Consider the following 21,706-nt stretch of genomic DNA (forward strand, 5'->3'; position numbering starts at 1 on the left):
TGTTAAAGCGGAACTAAGTAACTCGTGCCCCTCAAGGCCATGAGCACCACTGCAGGTGTCGTAGTTACGTTTTTTACTCCGTGAGAGTAAATACTAAGCCGACAGAAAAGACAAAGGGAGAGAGTGATATTGTACATCCAATTAAACAATGGAGATTTATATATATATATATATTTTTTTTATCAAACTTGCCTGTAGATACTGTTTAAGTGGTGCTAGCCTGCAGTTAGCTTTGCCAGTTAGCTTCTTCTTTGTGATTCCATTAGTGTGTATTGGTGACTCAGACCTGTGGGCAGGAAAGCTGCTAGTGTGGTTTTGTGGCCAGAGACATCAGGGGGAGATGAAAGACCCCCCAATCATCCCATCAACACTTGCATTACCCTCAGAGGGACTACGAAAATTATTTATTAAGGTAAACAAGTTACTTAGTACTGCTTTAATAAAGAGGCATTATGAGGTGTTTTTGTTATCAGCCAAGAGGAGAGAGCCCCTGACACTGGGATATAGATGAAATTTTTCATATTTCTGTGCCATGGTGTAAAATATAGTAAGCATCACGAATGACAAAGTACCTGAGCCTTTGAACAGGCAGCCCATGGACTTGTCAGGTGTGTTACTGATTACACGGCCATGACCTATTTTTCTGGGCCGTTTGGCTGCTTTTTAAACAATATAAAACAACCACTGAAGGGCATGTATCAATGCCACACGTGTCACCACCAAGAAAAGTAACGATCAGGCGCACACAGCCATTTCTCTGGTACCACATTAACAGCTCGACGATCCCAGGTCTGGCTCAGCCTCTGCAGTGGCTGTCTGGACACTCTGATTGAAGTGAAATCTCATTACCGATTAGCTCTGGGCCAGAAATATGATTAATGCCTCGGCAGGACAATGGAGAATCCTCTCTCACTTTAAGTACTGTCGAATGCAGAAGGGGAATGTCCCAGCAGGATAGAGGAAAGTTCTTATTAAAAAAGCCCTCCCCTCTCGGCTTCGGGGTGACCTGAGCTAAATGGATGGTGTAAGCAACAGAGCCGTACTACATGACAACTGAAGGTCAATGTAAGATGTTCTGTACTTTCTTTGATGGTGCAGCAGATTATATGCCGTGAGTTAATATATATATATATATATATATATATATATATATATATATATATATATATATATATATAATCCACACATTTTATGTAGACATATACAGAATTTTGGCTTAAAAACCTGCTTTAGGGTACATACAAAATAATGTCTTGTATAGAAAATATATAGCAGGAATTCGGTGGAAGTCGGTGCAGCAGCTGTGTGAATAATCCATCAGTAAAAGACAATACAACCAGTCAAATCTAGCTAACTGATAAAATGGCACTATGATAAATGCAAATTACATTTTAGGGCTTTAAATGTGGAAGATACTTATGGGTATCCGACAGAATCCAGGGAAAAAATATCAGAGCACTTCTGCAGTAGAAGAAGAAATGATTTAAGTAAACATTAGGTTGTATACGTCCCCTTAAAGCCTAAATAGTTTACAGGCAGCACTGAGAGCAGTGCGCTGATGTCAGCCTCACATTCATTTCCTCGTTTACATTGCGCTGCCTTGTGTTCTTCCTTAAGCATGATAGGCTCTCGCAGGTCAAACTAAAAACTTTATTAACCCCCTTTGTGAGATAAATAATGTTCATGTCTTGAGAGAAAGAGATGTAGCCTATGCCGGTCCCTCTGTGGTGCGGATTGGCCCTCACTTGGCCGTAAACAAAACAACAAAAACAAAACAAATGCACATGTTCACCCCCCACTCACACACAACCAGTGTCTAGTTGAAGGAAAAAGTGTTTCTCCACCCAATGTATTTCCCACTTAAATGTGCTAAGTCTAGGAGCTGCAAGATCAAAAGTGTGCTCCTACTAGCACAAAATGTTATGCTATAGTCTGCGTTTTGAAACACTCTTTGGTCACCCAGGAAAAATTAGCCCTTATTACAGAATGATTCAAGAGATATAACCAGCAGATCACTCTCTTCTCACATTCGCCCTTTACACACACGTTTGTGAGATTGAGGCCAAAGAAATATGACTCAGGGGATTATTATTATAAGATTCCTCCTGACTGTTCTGAGGATTTGTTCTTCCAGAGGAACATTTTCAGCTCAGAACTAATTTTGTGAATGGCAAAAATCTTCCTAAGAAAGCGCTAAGAACAAATTTTAGCATAAGAACATGTCATGAATGAGGCCCAATGTTTTTAGCGCACATGTTATCTACTGTATCTCCAGAGAGAAATAATCACTTTTCAGGCACAACACTTCACATGCTGTGTCTGAAAAGGGTGAACTAAAGTGACCTACAAAATAAAAGCCGTCTGAAGCAGTTATGCATGAGTCTTATGTGAAACAGTGTCTCCCTACGGCCTGTCTGTCAGCCAGTGTCAGGACGAATGATCAGTGCTCCCAGGCCATTACCCAGATGATATTTCTCTGCTGTTAAATGTCACATCAATATCTTCTGCCCGCTAATTAATCTCAGTTCCCATCGGCACCAGGTGACACCACACATATAGCTGGAATACAGATGACGCACAGGGACCTCTGCCCCTGACATGAACAGTATGAGCCAACGCGCCGAGCAAAATTAATGTCCTACCTGGTTAAACACACCGGTAAAATGTCATCAGAGCCAAAGCAAATTACTTTAAACTAGATGGTGCATATAATAAGGCCACTAAAACAAAGACCTACCTCCAAGACTGCCAGGCCTCAAAACCTGTTGTGCGCTAGAATGAATGAAAGCCCTTGTGTTGTGATGGTACCACAGGGCAGGCAGAGGAACAAGGTCAAATCGCTCAGTGTCCTCCTGCCGCTTGTTGAGTTAACTGAAAAAGGGCTTTTGAAGTGGTCACGACTGAGCATTAAAACACGTCTGGCAGCTAAAAGCAAAATAACAAAGGTGTCTGACCTTACGATCCCATTAACAGACGCATTTATACAGCCGTATTAGATTGCTCACTGCCTCTGTCTGCAAAAGTGAGCATCGAGTCACTCTGATGGGAATCAGCTAGTTTGTCACATTGAAGAATTGTAAATTTGTTAGCCTTTGGGCATTTCAGTTTCCTCCAAAAATCTTGTTGTTACGCCATATCAAAACAATCCAGAAATATGTATTGGAGCCCTCCAACCAATAATTTAAAAAAAGTTTGTGGGAACAATATGAATTTTCAATGTTGCTGTGGTGCTGTGATATGAAATAGGATGTCATAATGACATTTGTTAAGCCTTACCTGACCCACATAGACCAGCAGGCGGGCATTAAGGGGACTCTCGTCTGAACTCAGCCAAAACTCAGAGTTATCGTCAGAGGATATGGAGAACTGGAAGTCACCTATGGGACCAAACAGAGATTAAAATAATGGATTTTGAGTACACACTGCAGAGAAAACGCAGACTTTTCAACAAGAGAGAACAGTGAATAATTTATTTTTGGAGTTTAAATTTGTTTGTGTAATCCCTGCAATTGGCATTACATAAATGAACAAAATGGAAGGCTGAGGTCAAAACTAATGATATCTAAAGATGCAGCAGTGTTTGGAGAGTAGAAGGAAACAAAAAAAAACTCAATGTGATTTAATTATCCTATAAGGCTGACAAAATAGAAAACATTGGTGCCCTGTGATATTTATGCCTTATTGAATAGCTGCTCATTTTCATTATGTATAGCTGAATGTTTTGATTTTCACACAAAGTAACTAAATACACAAATTAAAGGGATATTTCAGGATTTTTGACATAGGGCCTCATTTCCCAGAGTGTTGTTGATTTCTGGAGATATTATTTTTTTTTTATTCATGCAGTCCTTATATTTGAAGAGTTTAGTGGTGCTAGGCTAGTGCTAGGCTAGAACATGTCTATGGTAATTAATAGCCTGCATTAAAAACCTCACAAAGCTCCTTTGTGAATTCCACATGTAATAACGCCGGCCGCAGGTAAACAAACTACTGTAGATCCAGTAACTTAGCAGATCACTCCGCCAATGCGTAGCTTACAACCAGGAAGCTGATGCTGCTCAAACATAAGTTATTTTAAATGCAAAATGGTTTTATTAAAAAAACGATTCAGTCAACACAGACATGTATATCGGTAGTCTGATGTTATAAGTGATTTGCCTCAGGTGCACTGTGCTTGGGTCAGACTGTTTTTAATGCAGGCTACTAGTTACCATAGACATGCGCTAGCCTAGCACTAGCCAAGCACTAGCCTAGCACTAGCCTAGCACCACTAAACTATTCAAATATAAGGACAGCATGAATTAAAATTAAAATATGTATGTCTCCAGAAATCAACACCACTCTGGATAACTAGAAAATGAGGCCCTATGTCAATAATCCTGAAGTATTGCTTTAGCTACTAAACACATGACAACTAAATATGGGATCGTATGGATCTAACAAAGCCTAAATGATGGTTAATAGTTTAAAGCAGAACTTTGTATGCTTTTCATTAAGCATTGATGATGAGTTTGAGACGTAGCATGCCCCTAAATGAAACTGCTGAGTGTGGTCTCTGACATTAGTTAACTGGGCATGTAACAAAAAGGTTGGTTCAGGTTGGATGGGTGAAGGGCACTTGGTCGTGTCTGAATCCTGGATATACGGCAACCTTTGAGCCACAGCTAATGGGACTAAGGGGAGGTCAGGAAGCTGCCGTGCTGAAAATTCACTGGAGAACTCTGGCATTTACTTCTAATAAAAAGAGAAAATCCTCTATATTAGCTACTCTCTGGTGCTTTCATTAGAGGCGAATTGGGAAATTGTCTTCTTCTGGAAAGGACATTTGCTGCAAAGCCCCAGGAGAGACCCACTAATAGGATGAGCTAAGTTACCGTCTCTGTAAGGGTGAAGGAAGCCAAAAATTCTCAGGCCGTAGTTCTTCCACTTTGGTGCCACTGCTAGTTTCTTCACTGTGGTTCTCGTCTGTAAAAGTGAAACATCATTAGAAAAAGAAAGACCGGGAAATTAGGGGTGAGCAATTATGTCAAACCTTCAGTGCCCAACTTACATGAGGGTAAAGGGGAAAGTGCAAATTCTTTCGTAGTTGTGCCACCGATGAGCCACACCAGTCCTCATAGACATGCAGGTTGGCCTGGCCTTTATACTGCAAAACACAAACACACAGTTTAGTGAACATCGTAGAGTCATGTGAAGAGATTTTAATGGAATCATATCTTTCTGTTTTCAATCTAAAATATCAAATCAAGTTGTTGTTGCCGCACAGGGTTGTACTAATATTACAGATTGATAGTAATAGTTTGAAAACCCGCAATGACACAGACATCAGACAGTGAAATGGATGTAAAGTCAACAGTGAGATGGATTGTTATCGGCTTGGGCTGGTTAAAGGTCTACAGTCAACACTGTGGGAATAAAAACACAGGGTATGGAGTAAAGTTCAGACTGTGGGAGAGTAAAATGGAAACTTTTTTGTATTTGAAGGACTAAGCCTGTCATGAAAACAAATTGGAAGTTCGACATATTGAGGCAGGAAAGTATCGCGATAAACGATATTATTGACTCTAACGAAACTAGATACTGTCAACTCTCAGGCATAAAAATGACAGTAAACCTTCGTTATAAAAGTGTGTCATTATATCCTAAAATACCACACAAGCTGCAATAAATATGAAATATTATGAAACTCAATTCAAAAAGTTTTAGAAAGAATGGGGGGAAATGCTAATAATGTACAGACGATAAATATCAAGCCCAAAAATGTATTGTTCACCTATTTTTTATTTATTTTTATTATAATAATTTCATGTCTGAACTGAGGTTTATTTGAAAGATCTGTCTGGTCTGTGTTCTTTGACCATATTAACCAAACAGCCTTAGTGATCAAAAGCTGTTTTAAAAGTATGGTAAAAAAAAAAAAACACGTCCTAAATCATGGGATATAATGTATAATGTAGTGAACAATAATCTCCCAGATTAGGTGTATTGTAATATTGTATTAGCATGTTCTTGTGGTGTTCAGAATCTGGATTTATAAGGATTTTAATGATGTATTTGTACATGTAATGATGATTTGTAACATTTTAATTGTAGCATTTCATGGACCCCAGGAAGAATAGTCTTTACTACTAGCTGAGACCCGGCCTTCGGCCGGGCCTCGCTAGTCTCCACATTTGATATTCTTAGATTGTGAGTGATTACAAAGAAATGTCCAACCCGTCACACAGTTCAGCTGTAGACCAGTGGTTCCCAACCCATTCCAAAAACTATGGCCACTACAAATGTGTAAAAGAATGAAGGCAAAAAACAATTTCAAACAAACTGCAATTGGAGTGTTTGATGCACCCGCACTCCTTTCTTATAAACAACGACAATATTTTCGCTAAACTCGGGGAACAGGATTCAAGAGACAGTGGAATAATTATGGATAAATATTAGCTCTAACGGTTCGGTTCACGGTGCAGGACCTGTGGTTTGGTGCATCACGGTAGTGTACAAAAAAATAAATAATGAGTAGGTTTTGAACTGAAATAGCCTAATGATCGTTGTTAGACAGTATTTTTAACCTTACAATAAAAGTGGCAATGCGTTCAAAGCTGCTTTAGAATAAAATGTACCTCTGGGCTCACAATACGTGAAAGCAAAATAGGAAACAAATGGTACAGCAGCAAAGAAAAAAAAAGGAAAAAACTACGCAGTGCAGGCCATGCGCTCGTTAAGTTGTAGTTTCATTTTCGCTTGTACTCACACGGAGGATAAATCAGTCGGAGCAGCGCGTTTGATTAGAGGCTCATGTTTGAGCAGGTTTTGGGCACGCACGCACACACACACACACACGCACACACACGCACACATCGCCCTGTTTGGATGCGCGCGCACACATACATACACACACGCACGAACACACACACACACACACACACACATCGCCCTGTTTGGATGCGCGCACACGCAGGGCAGTCAGATCTCGTGCACTCGCGTTTTTGTGACAGCGGGTTGTCCTCGGACAGCAGCACCACCAACCACGCACACACTCAGTACTGTCGCCTGGCTTCCTGGTGTTCCCAAACGGTCTCCCATCCCAGTTCTAACCAGGCCCTTCCCAGCTTAGCATCCGAGGAACGGTCTCCCATCCCAGTTCTAACCAGGCACTTCCCTGCTTAGCTTCAAAGTCGGTATGGGAAATAAACATGGCGGCGCCCAGGCGGCCGCCATTGAGATAGCGTTTTCTATAATAGATTGTATGGTAAAGACTAATGGGGATCTATTAATAAACAATAAACAATAAATGAGAAAAAACTAAATATCAGTATCTCAGTCATTTATTGGACTGCATTGATTGAGTTGAGGACGTCTCGGTTAAATAAACCTCTAGCTTTTGTGTCTTACAAATAACTAAAAGAGCGAGAAGAAGCCTCTGAAGATGAAACGTCCTCAACTCCATCATCCCAGTCCAGTCGATGCTATTTGCAAAATCCCTTCTGTGTTGGTTATTATTTGTTTGCCATATTTCCATAGCACATACATTTCATCAGCCTCCTCTCATACAATAATTAGTAGAATAAAACAGAATGTCAATGTATCAAAAAATGACTGAAGAAATTACGCTGAGAGTTTGTTATGATACACACACTGTCGGCTCCACACAAAACAATTTTATTTCCACTGCCACTGTAGATGTATTTCTTGCGCTCTGTATCCACGATGTTCTGCCTCGGAGCAGGGAAAATGGATTGTGTAGTAAACTTGAAGCCTGAAATGGTGTGGGTGTCCTGAATAAGAGAGGTGACAGCGCGTGCACCAGAAGGGACGGTGCATGGAGGATGTCTGGGCTTTTGCCGGCACTCATCCCTGGTCTAAACTGTGACATTTCTCGGAATTACACTGGGAAATCACAGGACACGGCAAGGACAGATGGAGAGACTGGTTTGCCTGGGGGTAGAGTACTTTCCCCAAAAGCACACACATGGTTTGAACACAGGAAAAGATGTGTCTCCGGTGATCAGTGTGGTAAAAACATGGCTGGAAAAAATAGGTTATTCAATGTCGTCACCAAAGTATGTTTATACAAGAATGTGTCATTTCTTTTCTCACCAGTGTCATTGTGAAAGACTGACTTGATTGTTTATACCTACATTTAAGATGGAGATTTGAGAACGAACTCCAAGAAGTACTTTGTTTAGTGCAGGGGTAGGCAACGTCAGGCCCAAATACCTGTTAAAGGACTCTAAAAATGTGAGAAATTGTGTATTTTTATAGTTTATTTTTTAAATGTCCTTGCAGAACATCCCACTTGGTCATATATCATGTAAAACAGTGATTCTCAACTGGTGGGCCGGGACTCAAAAGTGGGTCGCGAGCCAACAGGGAACTTTTTTTTTCCAATATTATCCATCTGAAACTACACGGAAACACAATGGAGTTAATGGGTTGTTTTGATCATAATTTCAGTCTTGAAAGCAAATCTACGGCTTGTTATTATATTATATTCATATTTTATACAATATATGACAAATTACAGTTTGTCGCAGCTTGTCATTAAGGTAATGGCGGGTCTCGGAGCCGGACCACTTTAGAACCACTGATGTAAAACATTGGCATTTGCAGAAAATGGTTCTTAACTTTAGGCTGCAATGGTGAGGTTCGGCCCTTGGTGTTTTGGCAATGATGAAAATGGGCCCTCCATGACACAAACTTGCCCACCCCTGGTTTAGTGGTTGTTGAACCCAGAAATGGCACAAGAGTGAAGCCAGGTGAACCACATGTGACATGAGCATTTCCGAGGTTTTTCTAAAATCTACAGCAAAAAGAGCTTCATTCATCCAGAACAGATTCTTTACACGCTCAACAAAAATAAGCACAATCACTACAAAACCTTCACATAGGTTTCTGCAAGAAGTAGTGGAGAGACCGCTGGAAACAGACGTGGCCTTGATGAGTTGGGACCAGTTCTTTAAAGTTTTTCAGGGTGAAGTAAACGCCCCGCCGTGAGCTCCGACGTCCACATTTTAAGGAGAAGACATGTTGACAGAAGGCGTCGCGCTCTCTCAGTATCACACAGGGATTCTAGCAGATGGTCTGACCTCGAGAGCTCCAATGCACTCCTTTTACCAAATCCGAATGGTCAGCTGACTGCGCCGTATCGCCGAGCCTCATGTATTAATGCATGAGCCGGTTGCAAACATGTCAGTCCAAAACAAAGGGGCAGTTCACGTTGTATTAGGCAAACAATCCAAGTTTATAGAGCACAATTTGCACACAAAAATCATTCGAAATGCAGGAATGTGTTGAAGGGAGGCTACAAGAAATGTCTGTTGTCGTTAAGCGCAGCTAAATACTGTTTTAGCCTGGATTTCATCATCGTCAGAGTCGAGGCCTGAATCACAGCTTCAGGAAGACTGTCCTCAATCTTCGCCTCACTGTGTTTGTTTCTATCTTGAATTACTATGCCAATGTGTGCTATTTAGCTTACACGCAGAATGAGTAATGAAGAGACGACATATTTGAAAGCATTAAACAAGGAAGTTGAAAGCGGCGGTAAAGATGAGAGACGGTGAGGTTAGAGCTCCGCAGCAGAAGGCACTGTGTAAATATATCCCTTATGTAAAGCTTTTAATAGATTTCCTGTGGGTTTTAAGTAAACCCATTTCAGTCTGGCCCTGTCCTCTTGTCAAACAGCAATAAGCAGACAGCTTTAGAAGGCTCTAATTATTCATACAACCACGTCCTTGTGGTGCTTAGGAGGCACCGCGCAGCTCACTCTGAGCAGCAGCGCTGGCTTTTTGGTTTGGATTGAAGTTTGTTTCCAAAGTTTAGTGATGTTTTACACTCACTCCCTTATTTCTCCCTTGAATTGAAGTTGAAGCAGTGATGTATTGTAGTTGAAACGCATCGATCTGCCCTGTATCCTGAGTGAAGGACTGTAGCATTAGTTTGCTGGGATGTTGTATTTGGTGACAGTCTGAAGGTTTTCTCAGAATCACATCAAAGGTGCATTATGTAACTTTTTATGCGGAAAAAGAAAGTTTGCGGCTGTATGTGTGGTCAGCATGACGCCTTTACTTTCCATCACAGTGGTCCCTAGGACGCTCCAGGATCAATTGCTTGGTAGGTTTTCACTGCTGACGGAGCCTCTCACCAGAAAGCCTACAAAACAATTGATCCTAGAGTGTTGTAGAGACCACCGTGATTGAAAGTAAAGGCGTCATGCTGACCACACATACAGCCACTGGGTCACTACAAGGTCAAATATGCACAAATGCACATTTTTTTCCACAAAAAAAGTTACGAAATGCACCTTTAATGTGATTCTGAGGAAAAACCTTCAGACTGTCACCAAATACAACATCCCAGCAACCCAGGATACAGGGCAGATCGATATGTTTCAACTACAATACATCAGTGCTTCAACTTCAATTCAAGAGAGAAATGGAGGAGTCACATAAAAAGTTGCAATTCGAGACAGTTAACGCTGAGATAGCAACACACCTGGCTCTGTACCAGGAACTCAATGCAAAATAAATTAAGGATCTAAGTATTTGAGTACAAGGAAGCCATAGAAATTGATCTCAAGTTTGCAGCAATCTGTCTTTTTTCCCCCATTTGTTCCATATACGGGTCTGGCACACTTTTGAGGTCAGATGTCACAGACAAAAAAAAGCAAATTAAGTTTTAAAAGATATAGATATGGGGAGGACGTTGAAAACTAGGCAAAGAGAATACTAGAACGGCAATTATTACATTCGTCAAAGCTGGGTCACTGTCATGAACTATTCATAATCTCTGATAGTATGAGGACTCTTTTAGAAAACAAAGACTTTGCGAGTGAAACTTTATAGGTTTCCCCATCCTCGCAGTGCAGTAAGCTTGTCACACTGTATCTTTCTCTACACGCTTCTCCCATCACTGCTCTTTCTCCCATCTGGTTGCACTAACAACCAGAGCACCGCTTCACTCTCCCTCGTTCTCGTGAAATCTGGTGCAGCCTTCTGCGTTCTCGCTGGCAGCCAGGCCTTGACAAATGGACGCTCAGCGCGCACATTGTGAATCCCAGGAGAATATGCACTTTGACGTGATGTTGGTTGAAGAAGTAAGACTTGGTGTATATCCTACAATCCCCCCGAGAGGCGAAGGGGAGACACAGTCAAGTTTTCAGTTACACCTATGACATCTTTGGACTGAAAATGAAATCATTTAGCTTCATCTTTGCGCTCTGACTGAAACCATTCACATTTAGCTGATGTAGTGGCTCATTTTCTTTCCTAGTGGACGCTCGATCAATTGCTACTTTTATTACAAGTTTAGAAATGGTGATTTATGTTCAACTCAAGACATTTGAAACAATTATTAATATGGATATCAAATGGATTTAAGTTCAGAACACATTTCTGGAAACCTTGTCTTTGCATTAATTTTGCAGGATTCCTAAAAAAAAGAAGGCAAAATCAAAGACACACATACATAAATAAAGTGTGTTGAGGGAAGCTCTACAACCAGTGACATTTTTCTCATTTTACAAGTCTATTTTATAAGGGCATATAATGAGAGAGAGGAGAAAGGCATCGAAAAAGATGTGCGTCATATGTGTCTCATCAGCCACTTTAATGAAGGCTGGTATAAGGAGCTATCTGTCCCGCAATTACATGTCTTCTGTCATACCATGGATATAATACAAAGGGAATAGACGTGCCTTCTGCTATTTTCCCCCAACAAGCTGCCAGTGCCGGCTTTTGGTTCAGCATTCGGTGTACACACCATCCAAAATGAGAGAGTGGAGAAAGATGAAGACATAAGACAAACACCAAGCTTTCTAGTATCTGGAGAATACCAAATTGCATTCCTCTGCAAAGTGTAACAATTGCCATTAGTTGTGCGATTCGTGTATTAAAACTCAGATTCAGTTGACAGCTAAGTGAGTCGGCCGTGTACTACACTCCATGCTGCTTCTTGAGAGTTAAATGGAGAGATTTTTTACTTGGGATATGCCAGTCAATATCAAAGAATCTATGCAAGACCCACATTTCATGTTAATGGGAAAGAATTTCTCGATAGTGGTAAAAATAAATAAATAAAGTGAAATAAATAATAATAACAAACAATAAATAAATAATATAAACATTAATGCACATGGCTTTCAGAAATTACAGCAAAGAAATTAAAGAAAAAATTATGGCGGTGACTGAAAATTCTGGTATCAGAATCTATATCGCCTTGAAGTCGATGGGAATCATATCAAAAGTAAAACAAAAAGCTGGTATTGCACCTTCTTTTGAATAAATGCTAAATTAAAGCCATTGATGGACTGGTCACTACATTTCTGTTCATGTTCTTATTCGAGGCGGGTAACTCATAGATTTATTTGATTTATTTATTCATTTAACCAGGAAGTCCCTTGAGAGAAATCTCTTTTCCGAGGGAGACCTGGCCATGAGGTACATGAGTAACAAGTAACAAATCAAAAAAGCACAATAGTGCTGATTTACAATCAGTTCAAGAATTACTTGTACACTCCTCTTATCTTATATCTGAACACAGCGATAAAAGGCATGTTTTTCTGTCAATTTTGAACAGCCGGAGCTTGGCTATTATAATCAGTTAATGTGGCATACATTTTAGACTTCAAGATTGATCACAAGTTTAATACTTTGAGATTTCTATTCTTTTTCATTTCACATTCAGTCTTTCTCATCACACACTAAATAAATAGTAAATGAATGGTCACATTTTAATGGCACTTTTCTACCTACATTAGACACTCACCTCAATGAATCAATGAACCACTCACCCATTCACATTCTCATTCACACGTCAGAGTTAGACACTGGAGGCAAAGTGGGTGAAGTGTCTTGCACCTGCTGGATTCGAAACGCTGACCACAAGACGACCCGCTCTACTCTCTGCCCCACTGTCGCCCACTTATACTAAAAACACTGCCTCAACAGCAGAAACGCAGCTTGATGGTTTAATAGTTAAATAATGTAAAATCTAGATGTGGCAAAACTAAATAAAATATCTCCACATCAATCATACTCCAAAAAATTCTCATGACCTGGATTCAGCCTCGCATGTTTTCATTATGAAGTCTTTATGTGGAGCTATAAATACACTAAAAGTAGCTTTTCTTTGGTCTGTGGTGGAAAGCCATCTGGGGCGGGACATGCAACTTGTAGAATATGTCATTTTGGTCGGAGCCACAGTTCATGAAGTGTAAAAGAAACTGTTTAAACACTGACATAGAGGAGCCCATATTGGTGCTTTCAGCTGTTTCCCATTCTGCCCCGTCTGTTGAGGAAAAAGGCGACAGAGACAAAACGATTACACTGCTGGCACAGCGGCGTAATGCTATACCACACAGGGTCACTTCGAACTGCCTTATACTTCAAGTAGTCACTTTTGTCCTTTTCTATATACAGTACCACTGGTGTCTTTTTTTCTATCTTCAGTCAATTGGTTTCTGCTTGTGTGAGTCACATTATTACCCTAATTCGATTAAGCATTCACACATTGTTTTACATTTCATTCCATGCAATAATCAAACTAGTGTCCAGAGGGCTCAGCAAAAGCATTCATGTGTTCTTTATTTAATCTCCCTTCTGGCTGTTCCATTTTCTTTGTGATTTTTTTTTTTCCTGCTATCTAACTGTCTTTTCTTGTCATCTGGACTTCACATATGTTTTTTTTTCAATACAAAGTAATTAAAGCTAGGCTACTCAACCTGGACTACTGGCTCCTCACAAAATGACATCACTATTTAATGCATCTAAACTCAAAACAATGCTTTTCCACTTGCTTGTAAAACCTTTTCCTCTGCCCTGTTTTCTGTGCCCTTGACAAACAAGTGTCCGCTCAACCGCAGCACGTCTGGGCCAATCTGCAGTCTCCTCATGCTTTGCTCAGCACCCAGCCCTTCTCATTAAAGTGCCTGTGGTGTCAAAAAGCAACCTGCCGAATCCCTCACAGGTCACAAAGTCTCTTTTTCTAATGGTAAGCCTTGCCTGGACATGGACATTTTTAGCTCTTTGTGGCCTGCGCTCACATTGGCCGGGGGAAATATGTGCATGCGCCTTGTTGATGTCCTTGTGACCCTATGCCATTGTATGACAGCAGACATATGGTTACGCTCCAGTCCTAGAAGCCCGACTCCGAGCTTCTGACAGCGCCAGCTCAGCAGACCCCCAGACCTCTGCCATCTTGGCTGTGCGACAGGAAAACAAGTGAGTGTTGGTAATTAGGACACATAGGAAGTGAATAGCTACTCCACCAGTGTGTTCCAGGCGATTTGGCACAGAGGCCGTGTAATATAATATTGAAGAGAATGCAGTTCATTAGGACCTAAATAAATAAATAATTAGAATAGGTCACGACTGGACCAAGGCCTGGTGACATTTTTTGTTTGGTATCGTAAGCCTATACATAGATTACAGTGGTAATAACTAGTATTATGTGGTTCATCTTAAGTAATAACAATGGTACGTTTAGGTACATACAGTGGTACTAATAGATAAAAAGGCCAGAAAGTCTATAGTACTTACAGTAATAATTACTAGTAATTATGCGATACATCTTAAGTAATAACAGTGATACTTCGAGGTACATGCAGTGGTAACTAATAGATCAAAACGGCAGTAAGCCCATGGTACAGTGGTAATTACTAGTGATTATGTGCAGGGGCGGATCTAGTGGAGTGGCACTAAAGTCTTGCCACCCCAGCTGCCACCCCATTGATGTGATGTGATGTCTGGTGCTTACAGAGCTCATTCGCAGTTAGTATTTGTGACAGGACCAAGAATTATAACAACTTTATAGCTAATTAAGGAGCCAGGTGCCAACTCCTGTGGCTCCCAAGATGATGATTTTTTTTTTCTCAAAAAGTTAAAACTTTACCTGAGTTAGGAACTCCCCACTTATATTATGGACAATGCTACTTTTTCTGTATAGTTTTGATAGGCCTGCATTTAAAGGAAAAATTACCTTGCGAGCAAGCAAAACTTGCACACCCCCGCTATGAACATTCAGAAATTATCCCTGACCCTGATTGCCACCCATTTTTTCAAGATCCGCCCCTGGTTATAGGGTACATACAGCGGTAACTAACAGATAAAAAGGCTTGCAAATTCGTAGTACAATTACTAGTAATTATGTGATGCATCTATAGTATTTATTGTGGTAATTCAAGGATACTACAGCAGCAATTCCTAGGTAGTAAATGATACATTCAGAGGTAATTTCTAGAAATTAGGTGTTAGAGGATAACATTAAATGTCTGTCATAGCCTTGACTGTGGTGCTCAGGCACCCACTCTCAGCCACTGAATGTTTGCTTACGTATCAGTATGACGCTCTGAGAGGGTATTTATCCCTTTTCTGTGGAAGCATAGACAGACTTGAATGGTAGGACTAGCGCAATGTCAGTATGATAAATAGCGATTTAATGTCCTCTAATATTAGGTATGACTATAAAACAACATAAAAGAAATAAGTTTCTTTATCAATATGGAATAAGTAACAGAGAACAGACAGGAGCAATACAGAGCTTACCATTTAAAAACAAGTTTCAAGCACAAGGAAAACACTGTAATCAAAATATAGAGACTTGTGTTACTAAAATAGTGTTTTTTTATTTATTTATTTATAAAGTCATCATAATCATAAGCAACAATCATATCTGTACCATGTCCCACTTTTATGCCAATTCTTGCTAAATATCACATGACTGGAGTTCACTATGAAGTACCTGGTAATTACCTCTGTAAGTACCAGGGATGTACCACAATAACTACCATGGACTTACCGGGCCGTGTTCTAAAGCATTGCCATTCTGGGTACATATTTTCTACTTATTTCATTATTTTGTGCTATTTCATTATCATTCTGTTGCTGTTTAATTGGTTTGTAAGATTGTTTTAATTGCACTAATGAGCTACTGCGACCGAGCCGTTTCCCTCGTGGATCGGCAGAGTCTGTCTAAGTCCAAGACAAATTTGAAAACCAAGATGCAGTGAAATGAGAGAATAAACTCATTCTGCGGGGGATTTACAGTGCGCTTTTTGAAGACTTGCGTCCTACATCGGAGGCGCGAGTTCTGGTGCCGGTCCTTGGTGCCCGTGCTTGATGTCATGCCGAGGGAACATTCATTTTGCAACTGGACTCATTTTAAATACCACAACATCATTCATATTTAATAGTGTGAAGAAGCTAACAGATGTTTATGCTTTAAAGCTTTGAAAACAGTGATGTCATCTACTTGCGCTAGGGTGAAGTGAGGAGGCTACGCTAAAGCCACAGTGCAGAAAATTGCAAGTTGCCTAGTCACTAAACTTATTAAAACTACACAAACAGAGAAATAACAGAAATGTCCAGAAACTAAACCTTACGCCAAACACGTCCAATTCCGAACTCTATTTCAATACAATCTTGTTGTCAATATAATGCCCTCTTGTAAGTCTACTGGGGGACTGCAGTTGTAGATCTAATTTTACTCGAGGTTGTCAAAGTGTAATAAATCGCATTTCTCACATTCGACTGTCATACACTCACACACACACGGACCTCTTTTAATTAAAACCGTGTGAACAGGTTACAAATCTAGAGTCGCTTTTCTTATCACAAATCCGGCGTCTAATTGCCCTGTCTGCTGCTCCCTTTGTAGCAGAAAATGTGCAAACTACATCAGTAAGCGAGCAGGGAAATTAGAATGAATCACATCGACTTGTAATCTGCAGGTCAGGGGTCCCTTTAAATATGGCCCGCTAATGCTTGAGAAAGAAATATTATTATCGTCAAGCAATAATTTATCATCCTAACCTCACGGACCATTTTGTTCTGGCAGCAGGCGTATCGCGTGGGGGGGGAAAAAATGGATCTCTATTTATCCTCGCTGATATTGAAAACGCATTTGCACTTAAATGATCTTGGAACAGAATGAAGACACAGGCACTATGTTACAAAAGCGGGGATAAAGGCATGTTGATAAATCTATTCCCATAAAGGTTTGTAGCTAATGGAGTGGCCTTAGACGTTTAAGGCTGATGAGCTGATTGAAAGAGAAGAAAGGACTTAAAATTATTATTGTTATCAGTCTGAGGAAGAAAGACAGGGGTGAAAGGTACAAAAGAAGAGAAGGGAACATTTAACGGAGATTTACCTCTTGTTTCCATGGTAACTTTTTGTGGTGCTGGCTGAGGAACTTCCGAAGGTGTGTACTGCCCCTGATTGGCTCGTCATCCTGGGACAAAGAGAAAGACATAATTCCTTAAACATCTGATCTTGCCCATGTGCTGTAATGATGACAAATAACATACAACTAGCGTGCACTCATTAAAATCAGAGAGAATGACATGACCTTCAATAGCACATGTAAAATGTTATTATATGACAAATAATGAAAAGTAAGCTAAACCTGCTGCACAGATACATGCCATTCCATCATCCCCAGGATCTACGTTAAAGCAGAACTAAGTAACTCATGCCCCTAGAGGCCATAAGCACCACTGCATGTGTGGTTTTTTTTTACTCATTAATTGTCTGTGAGAGTAAATACTACGCTGACAGAAAAGACAAAGAGAGGGAGAGGGATATTTTACATCCAGTTACACAATGGAGATAATTTATGTCACTCAAACTTGGCTGTAAATACTGCTAAAGTGGCGCTAGCCCACAGTTATCTTTGCCCGTTAGCCTGTTAGCTTCTTCTTCGTGATTACTTTAGTGTGTATACATTTGTTAACTGTGGCGTCATGACTTCCACTTCCGGGTCCTAGCAGACCAGCAAATATGCGAGAAAAACCCCCCATTAAAAACTCTTTAAAACAACCATCAATATTTCTGAAACTCAACGGCGAGTTACTGAACCGATTTATTTCTCTGACTCATTAGCCAAAAATGCCGCACCTACTGCAAAAAAAGTATTGTTTACTAAAGTCGGTACTTCCGGGTTTAGCGTAGCTGCTGCGGCGTTAGCATTTTCAGTAACTCTCTGTTGAGTTTCAGAAATATTGAACCTGGAAGTAGAGCTGTGACGTCATCACTTAGCAAACGTATTGGGTCTCCAGGTCGGAGCAGGGAAAGTTGCAAGCATGGTTTTCTGGCCAGAGACACCAGGGGGAGATGAAAGACCCCCCCAATCATCCCATCAACACTTGTATTACCCCCAGAGGGACTACGAAAAGGATTTATTAAGGTAAATAAGTTACTGAGCACTGCTTTAATAATATTAAAAAAAGTGTTGAAAAATGTGTTGACTTGTGACAGCCTTTTACTGTCAGGCTGGGGGACTCCACCTCAGCTTCGCCCCCCCTTACACTGTAGCTCCTCCCTTTTGGTCAGCTTAAAAAAAAAAAAAAAAAAAACTGCCATTGAGTATCAATCTTATGCTGATGACAGCCACATTTATTTGCCTATCATCATCACAGTAGTTGCTCCCTGATGCCCTTGCTCGAGTGCCTTAATGACAAGACTTGGTTGGCCCAGTGTTAATTCTAATTCCACCCATCCAACCTTGGCGTCATTATGGACTCTGATTTTAAACTTGACAAGCAGGTTAAAGCAGTGGTCACATCCAGCTTTTGTCATCTTCATCTTTAAGCTAAAATTAAACCGATTTGATATTTTTCAGAATGTGAGCATGTCATGGATGCTTTTATTTGGTCACGTCAGGACTTCTGCAACACACTTTATTCTGAGATAAATCAAAACACCCTTCTTAGTTTGCAGTTTGATCATATAACACCAATCCTTGCATCTTTGCACTGGCTCCCTGTTCATTTTAGAATTGATTTTAAGATTTTATTGTTTGTTTGTAAAGCTTTGAATGGACTGGCCCCTCAGTACATCACGGACCTCATCCAAATTTACCAACCCGCGCACACTCTGTGGTCTGAGGGCCAGCTCCAGCTCCTGGTTCCTAAGACGAACCGTAAAACCAGAGGGGACAGAGCGTTCTCTGTTGTCGGCCCTAAGCTGTGAAACACTCTTTCCCTCCACGTACGAACAGCCCCACTGTGGAGTGTTTTAAGTCACTCACTTCTTTTCTCAGGCTTTTAGCAAACTTTATTTTGACATATTTTGTTGGTTTTAACCGTTGAATATTCTTGTATTTTTAATATACGTGCAGCACTTTAGAAACGCTTTGTTGCGCTGTAGAAATAAAGTGGATTGGATTGGTGTATTTTATATTTGAGAAAAGCATAACTTGACTTACACAACATGAAAAATCTGACTTTCAAACATCCTGATGACAAATGCATCAAGGTATATGAGACCTCATCCCCAACAGGCTCCTGTAATCTTAGCGCTTTCATTCCCTCCTAATCCAGCGTTTGACTCACCAAAAGCATAATCTCGCTAAGACCTGCTGGACAAGCTCTGCTCCCCAGGAGAGAGCCTGCACTCTGGCCCTTCTAAAGCGCTGTACCTGCTAACATCCGTGTTAATGCTACTGTTGTGAGGTGACAGGCAGGCCAGAGCATCGCTGAGCCATGCTTTTCTGTCAGTTATGTGCAGATAAAAAGCACCGTGGGTCCCAAGAGAGACATGGAGTTATGGAGCTGTTAAATGAGTGGCAAAGTGTTCTGTATTTAGCAACGGTGTCAAAACCCAGGCATAGCTCCACAGAGATTTGGAGCACCCCTGAAATGAGTGCTTTTTGTCATGAAGGTGCGACTGTTTTCCAAACAATGAGGGTGAAAGGAAGACGCACAGAGACAGCGCTGCCGGTTGCAAAGAGCAAATTGATTTACTTTTTTGACTTTCAAGGGGCATAAAGTGAAGGAGGTCAGGAAAGGTAGTGATGAGGCAACAAGCATAGAATTGTGATTTGCCATATACACATAACATCAAATGAAGAGAGAGAAGCAGAGGATAATAGAAGGCAGTGCTATCCGTATGATCAGCATCTACACTATATTTCCATGTTTTGGCCAAGATTTTAAAGAAAGTGCAGTTTGAGAGAGCCACGTTGTGCCTGTGATCTGTATATTTCACCTTTTAATTAACACTTTTGTTTGAGGTGTTGTTTTTCCAATCACACATTCTGAGAAGGTAGACTTTTTATGTTGACAGAAAATCAGAAGTCTAGTGCTTTTTGTTTCTTTGGTAATCAGTATTCATTTTAACGGCAGCATATACAGTAGTTAGTTGCTCTCAAATGTGCGATTAGTGATTTGGATTTTAAATGTAATATGTTGGCTGACCTTAAACACAAGCTTCAAATCTATTTCGAAGTTTGCAATAATTCATTCTGGCACTGCTTCGTTGAAGTGCAGCCTCAGCTCATTGCAGCTTAAAGTCTGCTTATCGATGCAACACTGAGGGTACAGTTAAACTCTTTGACCTGATGTTACGCTTCATCAAAATCCTCCATAGGTGCAGAACTGTGGTTATGGACTATGACTTTGAGCAAAATATCACAATCATTTAATATGCAACATTCTACAGCAAAACGTATACTTTTATCTTCTGCAAGTGTTTGTAATATGAAGAACATGACAACGGGGCAAGAAAGTTAGTTGTCCATGGGTCGGGACAAATGGACACCCAAAACTCTTACTGCTTGCCACAACCAAATATCAATATATGTGGAGAAAACCACTGTTGAACATACGCGCAGTGCTCAGAGATGTACATGTATTGAAATGTCTGCTGTTTATTTCACAATGATACAACTTGGACCAATCAAAGCAGGCTCATTGAAATCAATCCCTTGCCACTGAAGGTGTGTTTTTGAGGGACTTTGAATTGCGTCCAAGCATGCTTTAAAAAAATAAGTAAAACAGGAGCAAAACAAGGCTCAATTGGAAGTGAATGTGGAAAATCATGACTGACACTGAAACTTTTTAAATCAACAAATCTTGTTCAAGGCTGTGATAGCAAAAAAAAAAAAAAGGGGAAGACTTCAGTGAAATGGTAATATACTGCCTGAAAAAAAAGTCACCACAAAAAAAAAGGTCACACACATAATATTCAGTTGCCTTTTGCTTTGATCACAGCACACGTTCGCTGTGGCATTGTTTCAATAAGCCTCTGCAATGTCAGAACATCATCAAGATCTTGTATTGATGATGGGAGAATGTGACCACTGCACAAAGCCTTCTTCAGCACTTCCCAAAGATTCTCAAAGGGGTGAAGATCTGGACTCTGTGATGGCCTATCCATGTGTCTCCCTGACCCACTCTTTCACAACATGAGCCTGATGAATCCTGGCATTGTATTCTTGAAACATGCCTTTACCATCAGGAAAGAAGAAATCCTGGTCATTCAGGACGTTCAGGAGCTGATCTCATGCTTTGTGCACATGGTGTTGCCGAAGCTAGACCTGACCTACTGCAGCAACACCAGATCATAACAGTTGGTTTAATCCAGGTGGTACCTTTTTGTTTTTGGTCAGGCAGTGGTATGTATTGTGGCTTCTTGCAGTACAGTATTGTGATACGTAATACTGTAATGACGATAGCGCTAGGTCAAGTGATTTACCTTTGCTTTGCTTGAGTGGCAAAAATGGTTTAATCAATAGGGTTATAGTTCAACATACTGTATGTCATTCATACTATTTTCATACCTTGTTGACTCACACTGAAAGGGAATGATAAATAACTGTGTACAGATTTGGCCACTACCGGAGCAATGCATCAGAGACACAACAAGCGGAAGAGAGAGGCACAATTAATTAGCGCTAAACCAAGCTATTTCATGTATAAACATGCGTGGCAGAG

The 21,706-nt window shown here is 40.5% G+C and overlaps 1 protein-coding gene across 1 annotated transcript in view; it reads right to left on the minus strand.

Moving 5' to 3' along the window:
• b4galnt4a (beta-1,4-N-acetyl-galactosaminyl transferase 4a) overlaps window positions 1–21,706 on the minus strand; it is a 128,682-nt gene that overhangs the window by 55,161 nt on the left and 51,815 nt on the right. The window contains exons 3-6 of the mRNA XM_079567480.1: window positions 17,143–17,223; window positions 5,051–5,146; window positions 4,875–4,965; window positions 3,277–3,377 (exon numbers count right to left, since the gene is read on the minus strand). Of these exons, the coding sequence (XP_079423606.1) occupies window positions 3,277–3,377; window positions 4,875–4,965; window positions 5,051–5,146; window positions 17,143–17,223 (369 nt within the window). The remainder of the gene's footprint in view (window positions 1–3,276; window positions 3,378–4,874; window positions 4,966–5,050; window positions 5,147–17,142; window positions 17,224–21,706) is intronic.

Source organism: Gobius niger (assembly GCF_951799975.1).
Source record: "Gobius niger genome assembly, chromosome: 12".
Lineage (NCBI taxonomy): Eukaryota > Metazoa > Chordata > Actinopteri > Gobiiformes > Gobiidae > Gobius > Gobius niger.